At 49.3% G+C, this 21,481-nt stretch overlaps 1 protein-coding gene across 1 annotated transcript in view; it reads right to left on the bottom strand.

Annotated features, from left to right (window-relative positions):
* DYNC1H1 (dynein cytoplasmic 1 heavy chain 1) overlaps positions 1-21,481 on the bottom strand; it is a 2,031,190-nt gene that overhangs the window by 1,020,929 nt on the left and 988,780 nt on the right. Inside the window, exon 51 of the mRNA XM_069637760.1 lies at positions 4,714-4,834. Coding sequence (XP_069493861.1) covers positions 4,714-4,834 — 121 coding nt within the window. The remainder of the gene's footprint in view (positions 1-4,713; positions 4,835-21,481) is intronic.

Genomic DNA, 21,481 nt, shown 5'->3' on the forward strand with positions numbered 1-21,481 from the left:
AATTATCCCGTCCAATACACAGAGAAAGCATCTCCTACTGACTGACTCTCTGGTTACCTGGAGGCGAACATTCTGCATTTCTTGTTGGCCCTGTTGGCAAACAGAGCGAGATGTGGGTGGCCCCATAAGGAGAAGATCTGTTGAGCTTCCTTTTCGTGGAGCTCCCACTCGTGAGAAGATGTGTAGTCCCTGCTCAGTTTGTTCACTAGGACATTGTCCACTCCCGGAAGATGTTCCGCCTTGATTTGGACTCGTGATGCAAGGCCCATGCCCATAGCAGTTGAGCTTCTTGAGACAAGATCTCTGACCTTGTGCCTCCTTGCTTGTTTGTGTAGTGCATGGAGGTTGTGTTGTCTGTCTGGACAGTGAGTACCTGCCCCGCTACTACAGGAAGGAAAGCTTTCAGTGCCCACCGTATGGCCCAGAGTTCCAACACGATGTGGAGTTGGGACTCCTGGGCTGACCAAGAGCCTTTGGTTTGTAGGTCCGCAAGATGGGCGCCCCAGCCCGAAAGGGATGCGTCCGTCCTCAATAGAAGGATCAATGTTGGTGCCTGAAAAAGCATCCCTTGTAAAAGGTTCTACAGAGCGTTCCACCATCATAGAGGCTTGTGCAGCGTCGTTGGAATCTGGACTATGTCCTCCTAAGAGCCGAGAGCTTGTTTCCATTGGTGGTCCAGCGCCTCCTGGACCGGCCTCATGCGAAGCCTGCAATTTGGTATGAGGAATATACATGAGGACATCATGCCCAGGAGGGATTTGTAAGAGCGTACCGATGTTGTCTCTCTCACTAAGAAGCACAAGGTCAAGCGGAGAATTGCGGCCGCTCTTTCTGCCGATGGTCTCAACTTGGGAATGTTGGTATCGAGTTTGGCTCCCAGGAAAGACACTGTCTTGCTGTAAACTGGGCAGGACTTCGCGTTGTTTATGGGGAAACCAAACCTTTTTAGAAGATTTTTCGTCTTTGACACTGCCAAGCGTGCACTTGCGGCGGAACTTGCTCTCATCAAGCAGTCGTCCAAATATGGAAAGACTTCTGTTCCTGTCCTCCAGAGTTTTGCAGCTACTGGTGCCAGGCATTTTGTAAACACTCTTGGTGCTGATCTCAGACTGAGCGGTAGCACTCGAAATTGAAAATGAAGATCTCCTGCAGTGAACCTGAGGAATACATTTTCTGTGTGCTGGCTGGATCGGTACATGGAAGTATGCGTCCTCCAAGTCTAGAGTGGCTAAAAAATCGTGTATGTTTAGCCAAGGGAGCACTCCTTGCAAAGTTATCTTGAATTTGATGCGTTTCATATATTTGTTGAGCGCTCTCAGGTCCAGGATGGGTCTCCATTGACCATTCTTTTTGATGAAGAAGAAACGGGAGTAAAAACCCTTTCCCCAGTAAGGTACCGGTTCTATTGCTGCTTTGTGCAGCAGTTTTTGGATTTCAGACATGACTTGTTTTAACAAATGCACCCTGCGTGAAGTTGGAGGCAGGGATGGCGGCTGGTCTAAGAATTCTAAGGTTTGTCCCTCGCGGACCACCTGTAACACCAATTTGTTTGAAGTAATTGATTGCCAGTGTTGAAAGAACTTGCTCACCCTTCCCCCCCACAGGGGTGTGACGTTGAGGGGGAGGAGCTGGACTGTCAGTTTTGTTTGTTCTGTGACTTCCCTTGAGCGGAGCCACGCCTCCCTCTCTGGGCGTACTTGTTGGAAGACTAGTACTTGGAGTCCTGGTATGAGTTACCTTGCGACTTCTGACCATAGGCGGAACGGTTAAAAACTCTGAACTTCGAGGATGAACCTCGAAAAGAACGAAAGGGCCGGCAATCCTTATCTTTATCTTTTAAGGGGCTGATGGCATGTGCCGTGTCCGTCTTGATTCCCTTGATGTGGTCATGGATCTTTTTCCCGAAGAGTTCTTGACCATCGAAGGGCATGTCCAATATCTGAGCTTGGACCTCAGGTCTGAAATTGGTAGCCTTCATGTAGGCCTGTCTTCTCAGCACTGTGCCATGGGCCATCTGCCTGAAGCCCGACTCCGCCACATTAACTGCTGCATCAATCGTGTGATCCGAAGTTGATTCTCCATCGGCGATAGTCGACCTGGCTTCTTCCTGGAGCTCTACAGGTAGCTGTTTGACCAGCTTGGACATGCAGAGCCAAAGCTCACGGTCAAATCACGCCGTCATGGCCAGTGCATTGCCCACTCTGATGGTAAGCGATGCTGATGCGGACACCTTCCTGCCCATAGCTTCTAACATACGGCTGTCCTTGTCCGGTGGGGCTGATAGAGGAGATGCTGGATTGGCCAACGTTTTCCTAGCTGCCACTGTGATGACCGAGTCCGGTTTGGTATGACCTCTTAGACAAAGTGGTGCAGACTCAGGAGCCTTGTATTTTTTCTCAGGCCTAGAAACTAGAGCCAGAATGGATAAAGGTGTGGCCAATATTTTGGATCTGGACTCCCAAATGGTGTCGAGGAGAGGAATGGTAGTAACAGTCCTCCTACGTTTGTCCCTGTGCTCATAAAGCACTGATTGCTTTTCCTCAGATGTGACCTGTAACTGGAACAAGATCACCCGGCGGAGAATCTTTCTTCATGGGCTTCTCAACAATGTAATCGTCCAATTCGCTAGTGTCAGGCTCTTGCGTGATCTCTCCTCCGGTTCAGAAAATTCCCTTAAAGGATCTTCCTTCCAGTCCGAGAACGAAACAGAGGATGGTACAATCGTTGGATCTCTAGCTGGAGATCGTGGCCTATGCGACGATGCTGGAGAAGGGACCCTTGTCGGTGAAGCACTGAGTGTCCTGCTCCTAGACTTGCGTGGTGGCTCAGGTGAACGCACTCTTTTCTGTGGCCTACTTCTGTGAGGCGAATGTCTTGGCGTGCTTTGTCGAGGTGAAGACTTCCTCTGCGGGAGGTTTGGCTCCCTCGGTACAACTGACCTGTTCTTTTCATTTTGACGCCTGTTGAACTCTTCAATAATCCTTTGCATTGATAACATGAGTACAGGGTCATAAGGATCAGCCGGGACCTCTGTAGTAGGTTGCCAAGTTGGACTGTGTTCTTTAGGTGTAAGACGTTGTAGTTCAACAGATTCCGTGTCTGAAAACTCCTCCTGTAGGATGACGTCCGGGAGCTCCGGCATTTCTCCTAAGGGGGACAGTTGTGTTCCCTGTGGTTCAAGAGCTTCTACAAACTGATGCGGTGCTTCCACAGACTCAGGAAGACTGTCTTCATTGGATGGCATAATAGTGGCGTCAGCGAGGGGCGTTCTGGTCCCTATTTCCTCTGTCGGTAAAGATGCTTGCAGTGTCGTCAACGGAGCTGTGGTTGAAGATTTCATCGACGATGGCCTCGTCGACGGTGGTTCTATGGACCAAGATTTCGTAGATGGTAGCTTGCCGTCCGTCGAGTGCTTCGTGGACGATAAACTCGCCAACGAGGACTTAGTCGTGGACGATGTTTGTCGCGTAGTGGTCATCGATGAGGGTTTCGTTGACGGCTTAGTGGACAATGGGCCTATATCGTTACTGCCGCTCGTTGCCGACTAGCCACCCCCAACCCTCCCCTGGTTTTTTACAAACTCCTCCTTACCTTTGGAGGTAGTTTTTGCCTCAGAATCCTTCATCTTGTGGCTTGTAGATGCCAGGGGAGGTAGGAAAGGTATAATTTCCAGTTTCCTCTTACTCTCTGCTGGAGTGAACAGGGACTGTTTTAGCAGATTCCTCGTCAGAAGAAAGCCCCTTGGCATCTAAATGTAGAAGTCTTCGATGTCTGTCTTGAAGAGTCCTAGTCGAAAAAGACTTGCAAATGTGACATTTCTGGATGTCATGAGGATATTGGCAGTATATGCAGTGGTCATGGGGGTCTTTCATGTAAACCACCTTTCTCCTACACCTCGTGCAATCCTTGACCAGGGAAGGCTTCTTGGTAGCCTGAAGTTCGGCCATCTGAAGAGAAGGTTCACTCGACAAATTCTGGGTCAGGATAAAGTTTCTTGAAGCCCAAAAAAAACAGTAGAGTTAGCCCCTGGCAAGGGGAAAGTGGTAGAGTATACTTAAAATAGATCAACTACTGTAGAATAGAAGACAAAAACGAAAAAGCTCAGAGAGCTTGAGGATACCCTGTGTCAATTAGACTGTGGTGAAAAATCTGAAGATGGCTACCTGCGGCGGAGCGTAAGCCCTGCCTCCTCATTGGTTGGGGTCATAAAGGACCAAAGTGAGGTGGAGGGACTACACAATAGAATGGCTTATAGGCCATAATGCGCTATGTACATGCATTTCTATGTAACAATGTATGTATATTAAAAAAGAATTATAATTATTTTTATCACCGAGGATTCCCAGTCTGACAACGGGGAATATTCAAGCATCTACATCTATGAAAGATCCAATGCTGGAGAAGCCTTACATCCTCTTCCATGCCACTGTTATAGAATGGGAGCGTGGCATGTATTTGTACACACATATCGATAGACTAACGGCAATGAAGGGGCACTAGTATACAACAGACAAAATGCTCTGGGGATGAGAAGGGCACAACATCTGTTGCTGAAGAGTTAACACAGCCACAAAACATTTGAAAACTCTGAAGGCTTTAAGAGTCTCCTGACTCATGACCCATCAAATACACACTACAGTGAGTAACAAAGCAGCATAAAGTTCAATTCTCCATTGTTTCAAAATTTGAAAAGTAAAGGAAACATTTGCCCACCATTCTGTGCTTCGATGACAGCAGGTTCCACTTGATCCAGGTCTTCTTTGACACTCATTTGCTTGTCTGCGATAATTGCTTGTTGTTTATGAAGCTGTTCTTGAATCTCCTGACTCATAACCTATCAAATACATACTACAGTGAGTAACAAAGCAGCATAAAGTTACATTTTCCTTTGTTTCAAAAAGAAAAATATTACCTATACGCAACTATATATTTTAGAGTGTACATTTCTCCAAAAACATTTAATACATGTTGTAAGACATGCGCTCTTAGTCTATAGATTCCCTTAACTTACAAAGCATGGAAATAACATCAGCTTAGGTTTGGTACTGGAAGACGTGCCCAAGTAGGAAGGCCAGACACAAATGCCCGTTTTCAAGGTCAGCATTTAGGGAGGGTCTCTGCAAGCATCCATCTGTATGCCCCTCTTCCCTCGTAGGAAAAAAAACCTTACCACCGCTAAGCACAACTTTTCAAAAATTGGTTTAGTTGGCTTCAAACATCTAATAATTCAGTTGGTGATTGAGTAACTGTTATTTGAGGTGCAGGGGAGAAGTGCTCAGCCTTGGTATCTATGCAGGAAAATATAGCAAGAGAAAATGGTTTCCTAAATTATGAGACCCGCATCCTCTGCGCACTATCTATAAGGCAGGGCCTGTATGTGCGTTTGTTTTTGGGGCAGGGCCTGTTATAGACTCCACTGAGGGAGTTTTAACTCAGACCTTCCTCTTAACTTCAATGAAATTTGTTTACCAATTCATATATGTTTGACCTTATAACACAAAGGTGATTTTCATGAGTAACACAATTCGGATTTGACAGTTTTTAAATTTGGTTAGAGACAAATATTTTCATTAAACATTTGCAGCGATCGCACTGGTCGAATGGGCTTTCGGACGGCCAGGCAACAGTCGGTTCGCCAACCAGTGTCAATAGTTGATGCAGCCGGAGAGCCACCGGGAAATGGAAGCCTTGGAGAGGGCCTTCCCATGGTTCACAGGCCAAAAGTTCACAAAAAGTTACGACGTCTTCCGGAAACTCTTTGTTAAGTCCACATAGAAACTTCAGAGGTCTAGCCACATCCAGCGAGTGTAAAGTCCTCTCAGCCGGCGTTGAAGGAGTCAGGAAGAATACAGGTAACACCAAGGGCTTGTTTAGATGAAAATCCGACGGCACCTTGGGCATGAAGGAAAGGTGCGTCCGTAGCACCACCCTTGTCTCGTGGAATGTCAAATAAGGTGGTTTACAAGATAGGGTGGAGGTGATGGCCACAAGAAAAGCTTTTTACCACAAAAAAATGTCAGCGGTGCCGAATGCATAGGCTCGAACGGAGGACCCATGAGCCTAGTAAGCACCACATTGAGCTCCCAACGTCTGGGCCAGAGCCTTCACCGGCGGGAACGAGCGAAATAGTCTTGACGAACTCCTTGACCAATCGATGCGACCATAAGGATGATCGTCCTGGAGATCTTGTGTAGCGGGAGATAGCTGCCAGATGTACTTTGATGGAAGCATGGGCCAGTCCTGCCCTGGCCAATGACAACAAATACGGAAGCACCTGCGGAGCAGTTACTCGTTGAGGGTCGATCTTCTGAGTACGGCACCAAACGGCGAACCTCTTACACTTGTGCCCGTAGCATTTGAGAGTAGATGAAGCTCTGGCCTTGGTAAGCACTTCCTTACAATCCGCTGGGAGATCGTAGCCCCCAAACTCTAGTGCTGCAGGTGCCAGGCCTTCAGGTTCAGCGATCCTGGGTCGTGATGCAGAATCGCGCCTCGTTCCCTGGCGAGAAGATCTACGACTGCCGGAAGCTTGACTGGAGGGGATGCTAACAAGTCCAGAAGGTCTGGGTACCATATCTGTTTCAGCCACGCTAGTGTGATGAGGATCATCTTGCACCGGGACCGTTCGAGTTGATTGACTAGTTGAAGCAGCAACGGAGGGAACGCATACAGAAACAGGCCGTCCCAGGGGGGAGAGAATGCGTCCCCCAGGCTCCAGTCCCCGGCTGGGGAAACCTGTTGGCGAACATCCGACACTTGGTGTTTGCCGCCGTCGCAAACAGATCGATCTGGGGATTGGCCCATTTGCTGAACAGGCAATCCACTTGGTCCTGCCGAAGTTCCCACTCGTGGCAAGGCGCAGCTCCCTGCTGAGAGAGTCGGCGACAGTGTTCTTCACTCCTGCCAAATGAAACGGGATGAGAACATGCTCTGGGCAACGGCCCAGTGCCATATGTCCTGCGCCTCTTTGGAGTGTGCTGGGGATCTGGTGCTCGCCTGCTTCCTGATGTAAAACATTGTGGTAGTATTGTCCGTGAAGACCCGCACCACCTTGCCATTGAGGGACGGCAGGAAGGACTAGAGGGCCCAAAACACTGCTCGCAGCTCCAGCACGTTGATGTGCAACGTCTTCTCCTCCAGCAGCCTCAGGCCTATTGCGTGAAGACCTCTGGTGTGAGCAGCCCAAACTTCCAGCGAGGCATCCGTCGTGACCGTCTCCTGTTACGGTGAGGTCTGGAAGTCCGCGCCTCTGAACTGATGCGAGTTAACTCACCACCATCCTTTTGTGCGACGGAAGCTCCAATCAAGCTTGACTTTGTCCTGGAAGCTTCACTATACTTGTATCCAACGTCAGTCGAGGAACTCCTGTAGTGGACGCATCCGAAGCCTGCATAATCGGATGAGGTATATGTACGAGGACATCATGCCGAGCAGAGACTTGATGGATCTCACCGTGGCGACCTTTAGGGACAACAGCCATTGCACCTTGCCCAAAATGGCCGCTATCCTCTCCTCCGACGGAGACGCCAGGCACAACACTGTGTTGAGTCGGGATCCCAGAAACAGTGCGTCCTGCGATGGAGTCAAGCAGGACTTTACATAGTTTATCGAGAACCCCATATCCGTCAGGAGTTGGACAGTCCTCGCCGTGTGTTCGACGGCAATGTCCTTGAGCTTGCCCGGATGAGCCAGTCGTCCAGGTAAGGGTATATGTGGATCCCTCGTAGACACAGCTGAGCCGCCACTGGCGCCAGGCACTTGGTGAAAACTCTTGGTGCAGACTTCAATCCGAAGGGAAGGGCCTTGAACTAGTAATGTTGCCCTTGAACCACGTAGCGCAAGAATTTGCGGTGGCCCTTGTGGATGGGGATGTGAAAATAGGCATCTTCCAAGTCCAGCGACAATAGAAAAACCCCCTCTTCTTGCTGTCCTAGCACGTGCTGAAGAGTCACCATCCAGAACTTTTGAGACTTGATGTACTTGTTCAGATGGCGCAGGTCTAGGATGGGCCTCCAACCACTGGTCTTTTTTACTAGGAAGTAACAAGAGTACACTGCGGAGCCCCGGAGCCTCTTTGGGACGAGCTCCATCACACCCTTTTTTAGCATGGCCCGAACCTCCCGCAGAAGTTAAGATTTGGTTTTCCTGCAGGGCCACTGGTGTTATATGGGGACACTTTCGTTGGAACTCCAGGGTGTGTTTGTGGGTGAGAGTGTCCAGCAGCCAACGATCGGTGGAGATGGACTTCCACACGCTGACTAAGTTCACCAGGCGGCCTCCCACCCGGGTGCATGGGTGGGAGTCCAACGTCACGGCCGGTTCAATCCTGTTTTGACGTCAAAGAGCCACCTTTGGGCCCCTGGCGACGACGTCCTCCTCCAGATTTGACAACCCCTGTAGGTCTCCTGGGCTGACGAGCGAGAGGGCAGACAGTAGGACAAAGCACCTCCACCGAATCCTTTGGAAGAACCTTAGGATTGTCCGCCGGAAGTCAGAAAGGAAGGCTGTCGCTGTAGAAGCGTGCCCAAGGGACAGGCTGTCTCAGTGTGCGCCTTGATGGCCTGAAGACACTCCTCCACAGTCTTCCCGAACAAACTGTCCCCGTCGAAGGGCATGTCCAACACCTTTGATTGAAGATCCTGGCAAAAATTTGTGGCCCTCAGCCAGCCTCGCCGACGAAGGCAAACGCTGTTGCCCATCTGGCAGATCCCCGTGTTGGCAAGGTCCATGGCCACTGTAATGGCGTGGTCCGATGCCACCTCAACTTCATGTAGAATCTCCAAACCAAAACTTCTGCCCTCTTGTTGTCAGGAAGTCCAGGAGGGGATCGATCTTGAATAGAAGCTCCCTGTCGTAACGTGCCACAATGGCGAAGGCGTTGGCAGCCTTGATGGTTGTCGCTGCCAACGTGATAACTCTTCGCCCCATGGCATCCAACTTCTTCCCCTCACTGTCCCGGGGGTGGAGGCCGCCGAAGAGGAGGAGCCTGAAGACTTCTTCTTGGCTGCCGCAGAAACCACAGAGTCCGGAGACGGCTTGGACCGCAGGCACTTGGGCGCAGCCTGTATTTCTTCTCATAACACCCTGTATTTCTTCTCATAACGGTCCCTCTTCGCAGGGGCCGAGGAAGGGCTCTTCATGAGGGACACCCCCTCGTCCCAAATGTCGTCCAAGAGCGTAATTGAAAGTACAGTCTTCCTCTTCGCCTCGCTGGTATATGAAACCCTCTTCTCCTCAGGGACAAGCTGGAATAGCTTCCGAAGCCCTGGAAATCATGGCGTGGAACGAGACAATCTCGTCAGGCAGTGAAGATCTGGCTGGCGGAGACGGGAGATTCCCGCAATCTGCCAATCTGTGCCAGTGCCACGTCGGCGTAAGAGGCATTCTCGTTCGAATCTCAGAGCATAGGGTATGCAAAGCTGCAAGAATGTCTAATGAGCTATCTCCAGGTGGCTGCTGAAGTGGCGGCGACAGAGGAGGTGGTGTTTGCAGCTTAGGCTTGTCCTGCAAGCCCGTAACGCCCTGCTGCTCCTCGTCTGTCTCCTCGTCGTCACCTTCATCATCGCCCTCGTCGGGATCCTTGCCGTAGGGCCTGCTCTCAATGCATCATTCCTCTTGGAAGGTCCAGATGTTGGTGAGCTCCTCCTCTGAGGAGATAACCGTTCCCTGGAGGGCTACAGTGCCCCCCTTCTCTGCAACTAAGGGAGACTGTCAGTGAAATGATAGGCATCTTCTCTGGCGTCTTTTCGATGGGCTGAAAAGAGGATTACCTCCTGGCAGGCCAGGATACTCTCGCCTTTGGGGCCGTGCCCTGCGGATCCGCCACGGCGGCCTTTGCGAGGGATACCACCACTCCTTCGATGGAAGGTTGGGCCTTTGTCTGATACACTTGGGCCTTCACGGCCTTGGTCGAGTCTGAGGCCTTCACCTTGGGAGGAGGGTCGGAGCTCCGCTCCCCATTGGCCGTCTCCGGCGGGCCTGTCTGGGTCTTCTCCAAGAGCTTGCCCGGTGTAACGCTCACCTGATTCCCGCAGAGGCGCCGGTCTTGACTGGGTGAATGCCGTATCTTCAAAGGTGATGTGTAACACACGGTTGGCTCTTTGGGCTGGACCTCTGTGCTCTGTATGTCTGACTCGAAGAGTAAGATGTCTGCAGATAGAAAATATGGGATTAATGAACTGGGGTTATTGGGTGCCTCTCTCCTCTTCCCTTTCTCTTCTCCTGTAGAACCCCAAAGGTTAACGCCCTCACCTTAGGTAAGTGAACGCCGAGCTCTCCATCTGCCTCGGGGCAGGGTGCCGTAACCAGTTTCTTCACTGGATAAGGGTGCAGGCCTCTTGACCTCAGAGGACTGCTGTCCGTCGTTAACTGCACGAACGGTAAGTTCTGGGCACTTCAAATGTCTTAAAAGTCTTTTGTAATGATATCTCTTGTTTTGCAGGGTTCCGGCGATGACGGATGGCGGGCTGATGAGAGTTGAGGATCGAACCCGCGTGAGGAATAGAAGCGCCTGGAAGCACGTAAGTAAGCGCTTGTAGCCTGCTTCACGATGCGCACTGTCCCTTTTATCTTGCAGGTACAAGTTCGGAGCTTTAGAGAAGCTGAAGGGTGCTGGAATACCCACTGGATTCAGCGTGGGAAGGAGTAATGGCACGTGAGTAATAAAGTTGCCCAATGTCTTTAAACGCACTTTCTTTTGTCTTTCAGATGCGGGATGCAGCGCCGAAGGCCTCCGGAGCGTGCGAAGAGCTGGTAAGCTTTTGTCTTTCAGATGCCAGAATGCAGTGCAAAGACCTCCGGAGCATGCGAAGAGTAGGTAAGCCTTTGTCTTTCAGATGCCGGAATGCAGCGCGAGGCGTTGGTGACAGCCGATGGACCAGGTAAGAGATGCGCTGCCACTGAAGACCATAGTGCTAACCTGTTCTTTCTTTGTCTTTACAGGTGCTGCTGAAGACTGGATTCCAGGATGGTAAGCCTTTGTTCCCTTAGGCCCAGGATCAGAAGCAGAAGACACGATGAGCGTTCTGCTGCAGAGAATGCAGAATAACGCAAAGCAAGATTCATCCATCGGGTGTGGTTTAAATAGCCTCCTGTAGTGCTTAGGTGTCTCCTTCCACAGCCACGCCTAGGTAAGAAAAGAGTTCCTGCTTTCCAGAAGAGTTCCAGTGTTCTGAACCTAGGGAGTGGCTCCTGCCCCACCCAACAGGAAAAGTAGTCCCAAACAGAAGAGGATCAGGGGTTCAACTGGCAGGTAAGTAAGCAGCATGGTATGCTGCAGGTAAGTCCACCCAAACATTATGAGCCCGGCGCTTCCAGCGCTGGGACTGGGCATCTTTATGAGCCTGGTGCCACTGGCGCCAGGACAGGGTCCAAAGGGTCCCAATTGGGACTGGCTGGCACTCGGAACCGGGGTTATGGGTCTGCTTCCAAGGGAGTCGGGCAAGTCCTGATCTTTTGGAAGCAGAGATCATGACACCCGGATGGTCCGACTTGCTCTTCTTTGAAGATTCTGAGCTTTGGCTCGTGATCTAAGCCGCTGGAGACGCTGTACTCGCCCTGGCCGCCGAGGAGCCCATCCCAACGGTGCTCCTGGTGGCAGAGGACTCTCAGTGCTTGGCCTTATGTTGAGCCCCCGTAGAAGGGCCACCCTCAAAGTCTTAGAAGACCGCTCGACCTTCTGGGCAGAGGAGCAATGCTGCCGGGACTCACCCAGAGCAGGGGCCTTGGCCTGCAGCCACTCATTGAGACGCATGGGCTGATCGTTCAGCGTGCGAGGCATCATATTTTGACAAAACACACTGTCATCCTCCACGTGCGTCGGGTCTGAGTGCAGGCAGTAAAGGCATAGGGAATGTCCGAAGTCCGAAAAAACATTCCGTAAGTTGCAGCCTGGGGTAAATCTTGAACAGAGGTGCCAAGTCCTTCTCATCCGCCATGTCCAAGCAGCATAGGCCTTGAAGAAGCTTCTGGAATCCTCCAAGAAGAAAACTACGAAATTTGCCCTTGAGGGGCGCTGAAGAATATGAGAAACGGGTCACCGTTAATTGTAAGGTGTATTGATGGAGCTTGAGGTTCGATAGACCGAAAAAAAAAAATAGAGCAAAACTCTTGGAAAAAAATTAAATAAATCACAAAACGCAGTTAAAGCTTAGGAGCTATAGCAGGAGGACTCCCAACACTTGAACGTGCGGTAAAAATCTGAAAATAGCTGCCATGGAGGGGCTTAGGTAGAGGGCAGTCATTGGCTGGGGGCAGTATGACCCAGAGACCAGTGATTGGTTGTTAGGAGAAAGACAGTTCAGAAGTGAAACTGAAACTGATTTTTTCCTTAACGAGGATTCTCTGCCTGACAGGGAATATTCATGAGCATGTGAATCCATGCCAGAACCCATGCTGGAGAACTATGAAAGCTGCATGAACTTGAGTTTCCCCTCTGATGGCTTCCAATTTTAAGATGTTAAGTAATATCAGGTTGATGTTAGTACCTACATAACTTATAAAGCCTGTTTGCCTTGGATCCTGTCTACAATTTGTTATCGCCCTTTCCGTTAGTCTTCGTAGTAAAAGTGATGCAAATACTTTTCCATGGGGTCCAATAGAGCTATCAGGCGATAGTTTCTTGATAGTTTCCTGTCACCATGCTTATAAACTGGTATCAGTATAGCTGTTTTCCATGTTGTTGGGATAACATTATGCTCTGATACGATGGTAAAAATCTGCATACATAACTTTGCCCATACTTCTGGGTTAAGTTTCAGCATTGCAATGCTAAAACCATCGGGTCCGGGTGCCTGGGAGGCAGTAAGCTGCTTGATGTGTATCAGGATTTCATCAAGATCCCATATTGTCTTCCATTTATGGGCGATTCCTCGATGATGGTCTTTGGCTGTCTCATTTCCTTTCTTGTAGATGTCTGAGAAGTATAGAATCCAATCTGATTCTGGGAAATCGGGTAGAAGATTCTTAATGCTGGTGATTTCCATTCAATAGTCTCCACAGATCTTTTGAATTTTTATTTTGCATTGTTTCAAGCATGCGTTCTGCATCGCTTTGTATTATATTCGCCTTGATTGTTTTAATACAGTTCCTATGTTGTTTTAGGAGCTTTGCAGGTTTTAGCCTCTCTTCATGGCTCATTGTTGGGAGCAATTTTAGATGTCTGTGTAGTTCTTTTTTTTCTACTATTTGCTTATTGTAGATGCGACAATGTTTCACTCTGGAATTTTTTCCAAGTCCTTTTGTGTGTTTAAAGGGTATCAGATGCCATTTGTATTGAAGTTTTTCTATCGCTTTACGCGAAAAAGAGTGAAATGTTTCTATTAAACTTTCCAATTGGTCATCCAATATGCAGAGTCTATTCATTCCGCTATTGAGTTCGATAGGCGGTATTACAGTTTTAATCACTGGAGATAAGTTAGTTGTCCATGAAATTGTGATGTGTGTATGTATATATTTATATGAACAAGCCACAGGAGTGTGGTGAAACGCGTCAGTCAGGCTCTTACTTCCTGGGAAGCCTTTGTTTTTAACCGTCATGATTTGAGTAAATAAAACTTTTTTCTACTTTTGCATATTTTTGCAAGTGCGGTTATTTTAGAGTTCCTGAAGCTTCATTTTCGGCATATTGCAGCCGTGGATTGGGGCCATTCCGGGAAAATATATGGGATACATTACTCACCGTAATCGTATTTCTGATGCTTGTATCTGCTTAGATTCACATGCTGTGCATAGGCCGACATCTAGTGGAAGCGGAGTATTACAGTTTGTTTTTCGAAACTCGAAAATGGGAGTCGACACAGGGCGTGCCAGTAATACTATCCCTAGTGTGACGTCCACTGTACCCATGATCCCTCACGCGTGAAGGACCCTCAGATTTTATTTTTTCGGACATGAGGTAGCATGAAGAGTAGCGCGAGTACAGATGATCCAAGCAGATATAAAGAAAGGTAAGACTACAAGCATCCATGCGCCTTCTCTCAGAGGGGAGGAGGGGTGGGTCGCATGTGAATCTAAGCAGATACAAGCATCAAAAATACGATTACGGTGAGTAATGTATCCATTCTGAGGCTTGTGGAATCTGCTTAGATCACATGCTGTGCATAGATTAGCGAGCAGTACCTGAAGAAGGAGGTGGGATGCGAGAAGGGTCATGAGCAAATAAATGTCTTAGAACCACTTGTCCCACTTGGGTATCTGTCTTGGAATGGGTGTCAATGCAGTAGTGCTGAGTAAAAGTGTGAATAGAGATCCAAGTAGCTGCTTTGCAAATGGTGTCAAGGGGGACATTTGCAATGAAAGCCAGAGTGGCCCCAATGCCTCTTGTAGAGTGGGCTCTTGGCGTGAAAGGCAGAGTCTTTCCAGAAAGGGAGTAATACAGCTGGATACAGTTAATAATCCACTTAGAGATGGTACCTTTAGAGACGCAACCCCCCTCTCTGCCTGTAGCTACGGAGACAGTTGGTCTGTTTTCCTTAGTGGTCTGGTCTTGTTTACATAGTAGAGGACCGCCCTACGCACATCTAGGGTGTGTAGTTTCACCTCAGCCGAGCTCTGTGGGTCTTGGAAGGAAGCCGGAAGCTCGATGGACTGGTTCACGTGGAATTTAGAAATAAACTTAGGTGAGAACCTAGGGTGTGTGCGTAAAACCAGTTTATCTTTATGGACAGTAAAGAAAGGATCTTGCACTGACAGAGCCTGAATTTCACTGACCCTTCTTATAGATATAATAGCCACTAAGAAGGCCGTCTTATAAATCAGGTGTTTGAGACTGCTTTTATGCATGGGCTCGAAATGGGGGGCCCATGAGTTTAGATAGCACCACGTTAAGGTCCCAACCTGGTGGTGGGTTAGAAATAAGAGGGTGAAGTCTCTTTACTCCTTCCATGAAGGCTTTAACTACTGGTACTTTCCACCATGACACCTTGTTATGGGAAGTGGTGTATGCCGACAGAGCTGCCAGGTGTACCTTCAGTGAGTTAAAAACCAGTCCTGCATCCAGCAGGTGGAGTATGTATGTAACAATAGTGGAAGGAGTGCAATCAACTGGGTTGATTTGTTTATTCTGGCACCAGATAACAAATCTCTTCCATTTGTCAAAGTAGCAGTGCCTCGTGTTTGGATTCCTATATTACTTTAGGATGTCCATACACCTCTGTGGTAAATTGAGATGTCCAAACTCTATGACCTCAGGAGCCATGCAGCCAGATTCATTGAGTTGGGTTGAGGATGCACTGTTTGACCTTGGTGCTGGGACAGTAGGTTGTACCAGGTCGCAAGTTTGATCGGTTCGCACACCGCTAATCTGCTTAAGTGTGGGAACCACGGTTGTCTCGCCCACATGGGAGCAACCAGGACGTGCATCATCAACTCTCTGTTCATCTTGTTGACCACCTTCCTGATGAGAGGAGTTGGTGGAAAAGCGTACGCAAACATTCCTGACCAGTTCATCCACAGGGCGTTCCTCTGGGAGTCTGGTTGGAGGAACCTGGATGCAAATCCTGGGCATTGTCTGTTTTCGCTTGTGGCAAATAGGTCTACAGTGGGGAAACCCCACTGAGAGAAGATATCTTCTACGACCTCTCTGTGTAGACACCATTCGTGTTCTTCTGGGAGGGGGGGGTCGCTGCTTAGAGCATCCGCTAGAGAATTGAGATCCTCTGGAACATGTTGAGATGACAGGAAGATGTTCTGTCTGAGTGCCCATATCCAAATTTTCTGGGCAAGCTTGGACAGATTTGGCAAACGAGTCCCTACTTGCTTGTTCAGGTAAAACATGGCTGTAGTGCTGTCCGTCCGGATTTGCACGGACAGATTTAGCAGGTAGGGCTCGAACGCTTGAAGCGCTCTGAATACTGCCAGAAGCTCTAGCAGGTTGATGTGATTCTTGGCCACTGAGTGAGACCAGAGACCCTGAGCTGTGTGGTGGAGATGGTGAGCTCACCACCCTGTTAGGCATGCATCGGTTGTGACTAACGCCTGTATATCGGGATCGTAAAAGGGTTTCCCCTTGGACAGATTTTCTCTTGTCCACCAGTTTAGGCTTTGTACAAGTGTTGGCGAAACGACCACTAGATCGTCCCACTGACCACTTGCCCGGGACCACTGTTTCGCCAACCATTCCTGCATGGGACGCATGCGCAGGCGCACATGGGGGACCAGGTAAATACATGACGCCATCATGCCCAGCAACCGCATTGCTTTGCATACCGTTATCTGGCGACCGGACTGATATTGCGGAATTTGCAGCAGTATATTCCGAATTCTTTCCTCGGAAGGAAAGGTCAACCCCTCTTGAGTGTCTAGGATAGCTCCTAGGAACTGTTTGGAGGTTCTTGGCACCAGACTTGACTTTCTCGTTTATTGAGACGCCCAATTCGAAGAGGAGGTCGATTGTCCTTTGAATGTTTGTTCTGCAAATTACTGGGGTCTCCCCCGTGATGAGCCAGTCGTCCAGGTAAGGGTACACTGGGATTGCCTCCCTGCGTAGGTGTGCTGCCCCCACCGCCAGTATCTTGGTGAATACCCTTGGAGCCGAAGCTATCCTGAAGGGCAGTACCTTGAACTTGTAGTGCCGACTGTCCACCTTGAAGCGCAAGTAATTTCTGTGCGCTGGGAACATGGAAATATGAAAATAGGCATCTTTCATGTCCAATGTTGCCATGTAATCGCCCTTTTTTAGGGGGGGAATACCTCTTGGAGAGTAGTCGTGCGAAATTTTTGGTGCTTGACATGCTTGTTTGCAGGCCGTAAATCCAATACTGGGCGCATTGTCAAATCTTTTTTTGGCACAAGGAAGTAAGTTGAATAAATACTCTTGTTTACCTGTTGTCCCGGGACGAGTTCTATCGTGTCCTTTGCTAGCAGATTGACAATCTCCTCGAGGAAGATCTTCTGGTGTTCCAAAGAATGTATTCTTTGTCATGGAGGATGGTTCATGCTGGTTCCTGTGGACAGCATCCATCTGTCTGATGTGATCCCTTCCCAAACTTGGGTAAAGTTGGAAATGCGTCCCCCTACTGGAGTTGCGTGAGAAGGGACCCTGAACTGAGCGTCACTGTTTTGGTGGAGGCGTGCCGCCTCCTTTAGTGGGACTGCTTCTACCTTTACCACGTCCTCTTTTATTACCCCTGCCGTAACCCTGGGTAGACTGTTGGTTATTATTGTTCCACACTGTACCCTGCCCCTGGTAAGTTAGATCCTCTCTGGGAATTTTGGCCGCGTGGGCGACGAAAATTGCCATTCCCTCTCTGATTAAGGGGTTTATTGGTTAGTTGGCCTAGGGATTTGAGTGTCTCATACTCGTCCTTGGCATTTTTGAGCGCGTCCTCGACCGCCTTACAACAGAGCCGGCTCCACCTCGACAACAGAGCCGGCTCGACCGGTTTATCTAACAATGATGCTTGGGTTTCAGCTTTGAATCCAGACTGCCGTAACCAAGCGCGTCTCTTGATAACAGTTCCTTCTGCTATCAATCCGCTGGCATTATCCGCGGCATCAAAAGGTTGCTTTTAAAATGCAACCGGACACGGCTCTTCCCTCCGCCACAACTCGTGCCAACTGGCTCTTTAAGGGTTCTGGGGTGGAGTCTATGAGTGCCGCGACCTCTTCCCACTGCCTGGTAGGCGGAAGTGGAGGCTACTTTCCTGCCCAAACCATACAGTGTCTTGCTCTCCTTGTCGGGAGGAGCTTCGGACGATGACAAGGGTGTTCCAGCCCTTTTACGGGGGTTCGTAACTATCAGGGAGTCCGGTTTCAGATGCCCCCTTATATACAGTGGGTCTGATTGGGCTGCCCTGAAAAGTTTCTGGGGTTCACCGCCCTGGTGAGGTTAGGATTTAAAAGTGAAGGGTCTATTCTTCTCTGAATAGACTTAAGGATAGGGATGGCCTGAGCAACAGGCCTCCTTTCTCCCACTAACTCTTCGGCGAAGTCCCTCTCCTCTTGAGCACCCTGGGTGCCAATGTGGAAATGCTCTGCCGCTCGGGACAGAACTTCATTCAGGAGAGGTTGATTGTCGACAGGGGAGTCAGTAATCGGGGCTTCTTTCTCTACCGGGGAATCTACTCTCTAGGTCTCAGGGTCTTCCTCTTCCTCTTCTTGGTCCTCATCATCCCCATAGTAGCCTGTACCAGTTTGCTCTTCCAACATGCCCAAATCTGGATCCTCACAAAAGGATGTATCTCCTTGATATTGAGAGTAGGGCTGTATATAGAAGGGGTCCGAAGACCGTGCTGGGGCTTCAAACCAGGACTTCTTACTTGGAGGTATTGGATCCTTAGAGCGTGAGGATGCTGACCCGTCGGGAGTATAGGAGAGAAAGTGTTGAGGGTTTTTTGCATAAAAATCTGCCAATGAAGACATCCTTGACATAACCCTGTCTATGTCATCACTAGACCATTCTCTAAAACTGGGAATGATCCTTTCTGGGGCTTTCTCCGCCTTATCCTGACTAGACTTACTGGTTTTAGCAGGGATCCTTGGGATAACAGAGGACTGGGACTTGTCTGTCTATGTGAAGTGGGAAGTGTGTGAGGAGGCCGAAACTGCTTCCTCCGTTTTCCCCCCTCCCCGTGGGCGCAAGAGTTTTCCCTGCTTTTTCGCCCCTTCGGAGCCTTCCGACGCCTAGCGTCGAGGTTCGGGGGTAGTGTCCCTATCCTTAGAACGTGGAGGTAGGGACTCGGGAGCCGCCGTTACGCGGTCTCCGGGCGCCGACTCTTGGAGTGCGGTCTGGGGATGGAAGTCGGCTTCGTCTTCAGACGATCAAAATTCCGTTACCTTGGGGAGCGAGGCACTCTTGGCAACAGTGGATGATTGCCTGGAGTCATGCGGCGATCGAGAACGCCCAAAGGACACCGATTCGGTGGACTGTTCTCGGTGCGCCTCTTAACGAGAACTTGACGTGTGCGTCGAGTCTCGGTTGGACTTCGCGCATTTAGTGTTAGTGCTGTGGGTTGCGCTTGTGTTGCCGGGGGTCTTCCCCATAGCCGCCCTGCCGGACGACCTTCCGAGGTCGGGGACTTGCGCTTGGCTGTCTCTTGACGCCACGTTGCCCTCGCCGTCTGAAAGCACGGCATTGCTGCCATCGCTGAAGGCGCCCTCCGTTGCCATGGCCTCCTGACGCCTGGCGTGGTGGGCCCAACGCTTGATGGAACGGTCCTTAAGTATGTCGGTTTAAACCTACTACATGCTCTGCAGTTCGCCTTGGGGTGGTCCCTCGGCAAGCATAGATTGCACCCAAGGGTACTTGCGGTTGCACTTGGGGCAGAATTGGAAAGGGGTACCGTCCATACGCACCTTGTGGCAGCGGGCTGTTAAGTGTAGGAATATATAAGAATGTACCTATATACCAAAAGAGTGTAGAGTATGTCCACCTCCCACTCTCCCTACTTGCAGGGCCGAGTCCAGAGGACTTCCGAGGCCCGGGCCGAGGCCAGAGGCCTTCCGAGGCCCAAATTCGTCACTGTAGTCCGACGGTTGAATTTTCTCCAATCTGGCGTCGAGTGTCGATGTTCGGAGACTCGACGTATAGGTGGAATAAACGGGGAAATATATAACAATATTTGCAAAATCTGACTAAGTCCGGGAACTCCGCTCAGTGCTTCCAACCAGCATGGCGGAAAAAAACAACCGGAGGGTCCTAGACGCGCGAGGGATCATGGGTACAGTGGACGTCACACTAGGGATAGTATTACTGGCACGCCCTGTGTCGACGCCCATTTTTGAGTTTCGAAAAACAAACTGTAATACTCTGCAGCTTCCACTAGATGTCGGCCTATGCACAGCATGTGATCTAAGCAGATTCCACAAGCCTCAGAAATATATATATATAAAAAACACAGCCAGTGGCTGTGTAGTTATGGTTAAGTTGCTGTTTCCATAGAAAGAGCACTTTTTGGGCGGCCTATAACTCCACTCCGCTCCCCCTGGACAAATCCTCACCAAACTGTGCAAAAAAAAAGTATATGGGCCACTCTGAATTTTTTTGCAATGTTTGGTGATGTTTGGTCCAGGGGGTCAAAAGTTATAGGGGGGGTCCCAAAACGTCTTTTTCCCATAGACTTAATGGGGGGAAAAAAACTTTACGCACGCCTACAGCCCAAACACCTGGACAGATTGTCATCAAATTTGCAGCAGGGACAGGGGCTTGGTCCCAAAAGCGCGCTTTTGTAAATTTGGTGCCAATCCGTCCAGTAGTTTCCTTTAAAATGAAAAAAAAATATGTCTCAATAAATTAGTGATATGTATGTCCGCTCTGCGGTCACAGTTCCATGTTCGCTCCGCGGACAAGATACCGATTGGCCATCGCGCCGATTGGCTACATCGAGCCGTGATGTGCGTCAAGTTGTTTGGATGTGCCCGACATCTTGGATCCGAAGACCAGAGGCAAAATGCTGTTTTTGAAACTGTTTTGCTCTCCTACAGTGTGTGGGGAGGATCACAGAGTAAGAGATGGCTTAAATACTGTATTTGTTTGGGCGGCAGGTGGTAAGGATGTATTCGTCATGCGAAATATTGTTTGGGAAAGTCTTCTGAACACCTACAGTGCTTGGAGAGGTTCAGAGCTTAAGAGATGACTGAAATACTGTACTTGTTTGGGCGGCAACTGTTAATGATGTATTCTCCATTGCCGCCTTGTTCAGGATATTTGTACATGCAGAAAATGAGGGGTGCGATAAGGGTAGTATTTTAGTCTGTGCTGTGTAGAGGCACCTTGAAAATGTTCGAAGGACACGCGTTGTGTTACTGACCATTCAAATGGAGTATATGACATTATTACATTACATTTTCCTATGGGTCTGTTATTGATTAGTATGCCACCATGGTTATGACATGCTGCGGTGGTTGTGGCCAGGGCCTACAGTCTTGGATGCATGGCCGGAGGCCATACTTTGAAGACTGTAGGCTCTGGCCACAACCACCGCAGCATGTCACAACCATGAATACACCTGTAGTATTGACTAACGATTACATGGTTGTGGGGAGTGTGTACAGCACCCAAGAACAAAGTTATAAGCACTGGAGGTGTAAGCCAGCGCACACCCACACATTGCAATATCTATAAACATACAGCTAGGAGTGCAGTCTCTGGCCAGAACAAGTGAAGCAAACTACACCTATCAATACACCCGTACTACTCCACATCACTGAGGTGGTTGTGGGCAGGATGTACAGTTTTGGTTGCATGGCTGCAGGCTGTAGCCATACAACATACTCCTAAAACCCTAGGCCCTGACCACATCCACCGCATCATATTGGAGCAATGCATACACCTGTAGTATATGTTAGCATGTCAGATGTTTCTGGGGAGTGTGTACTGTTTTATAGAAACGACCTTATAAGCAGTGGAGTTATAAGCCAATGTACACGTATACATTCAAATGTATGCAGACATGTATCCAAATCTGTAGGTCCACCGAACAACCACTACAGCATATTAGACAGGCACGTTGGTGGCTATGTTGTTATGGTGGAGTTGCTGTTT

This window comes from Ambystoma mexicanum, chromosome 14 (genome assembly GCF_040938575.1).
Source record: "Ambystoma mexicanum isolate Mex_15411 chromosome 14, UKY_AmexF1_1, whole genome shotgun sequence".
NCBI classification, from domain to species: Eukaryota; Metazoa; Chordata; class Amphibia; order Caudata; family Ambystomatidae; genus Ambystoma; species Ambystoma mexicanum.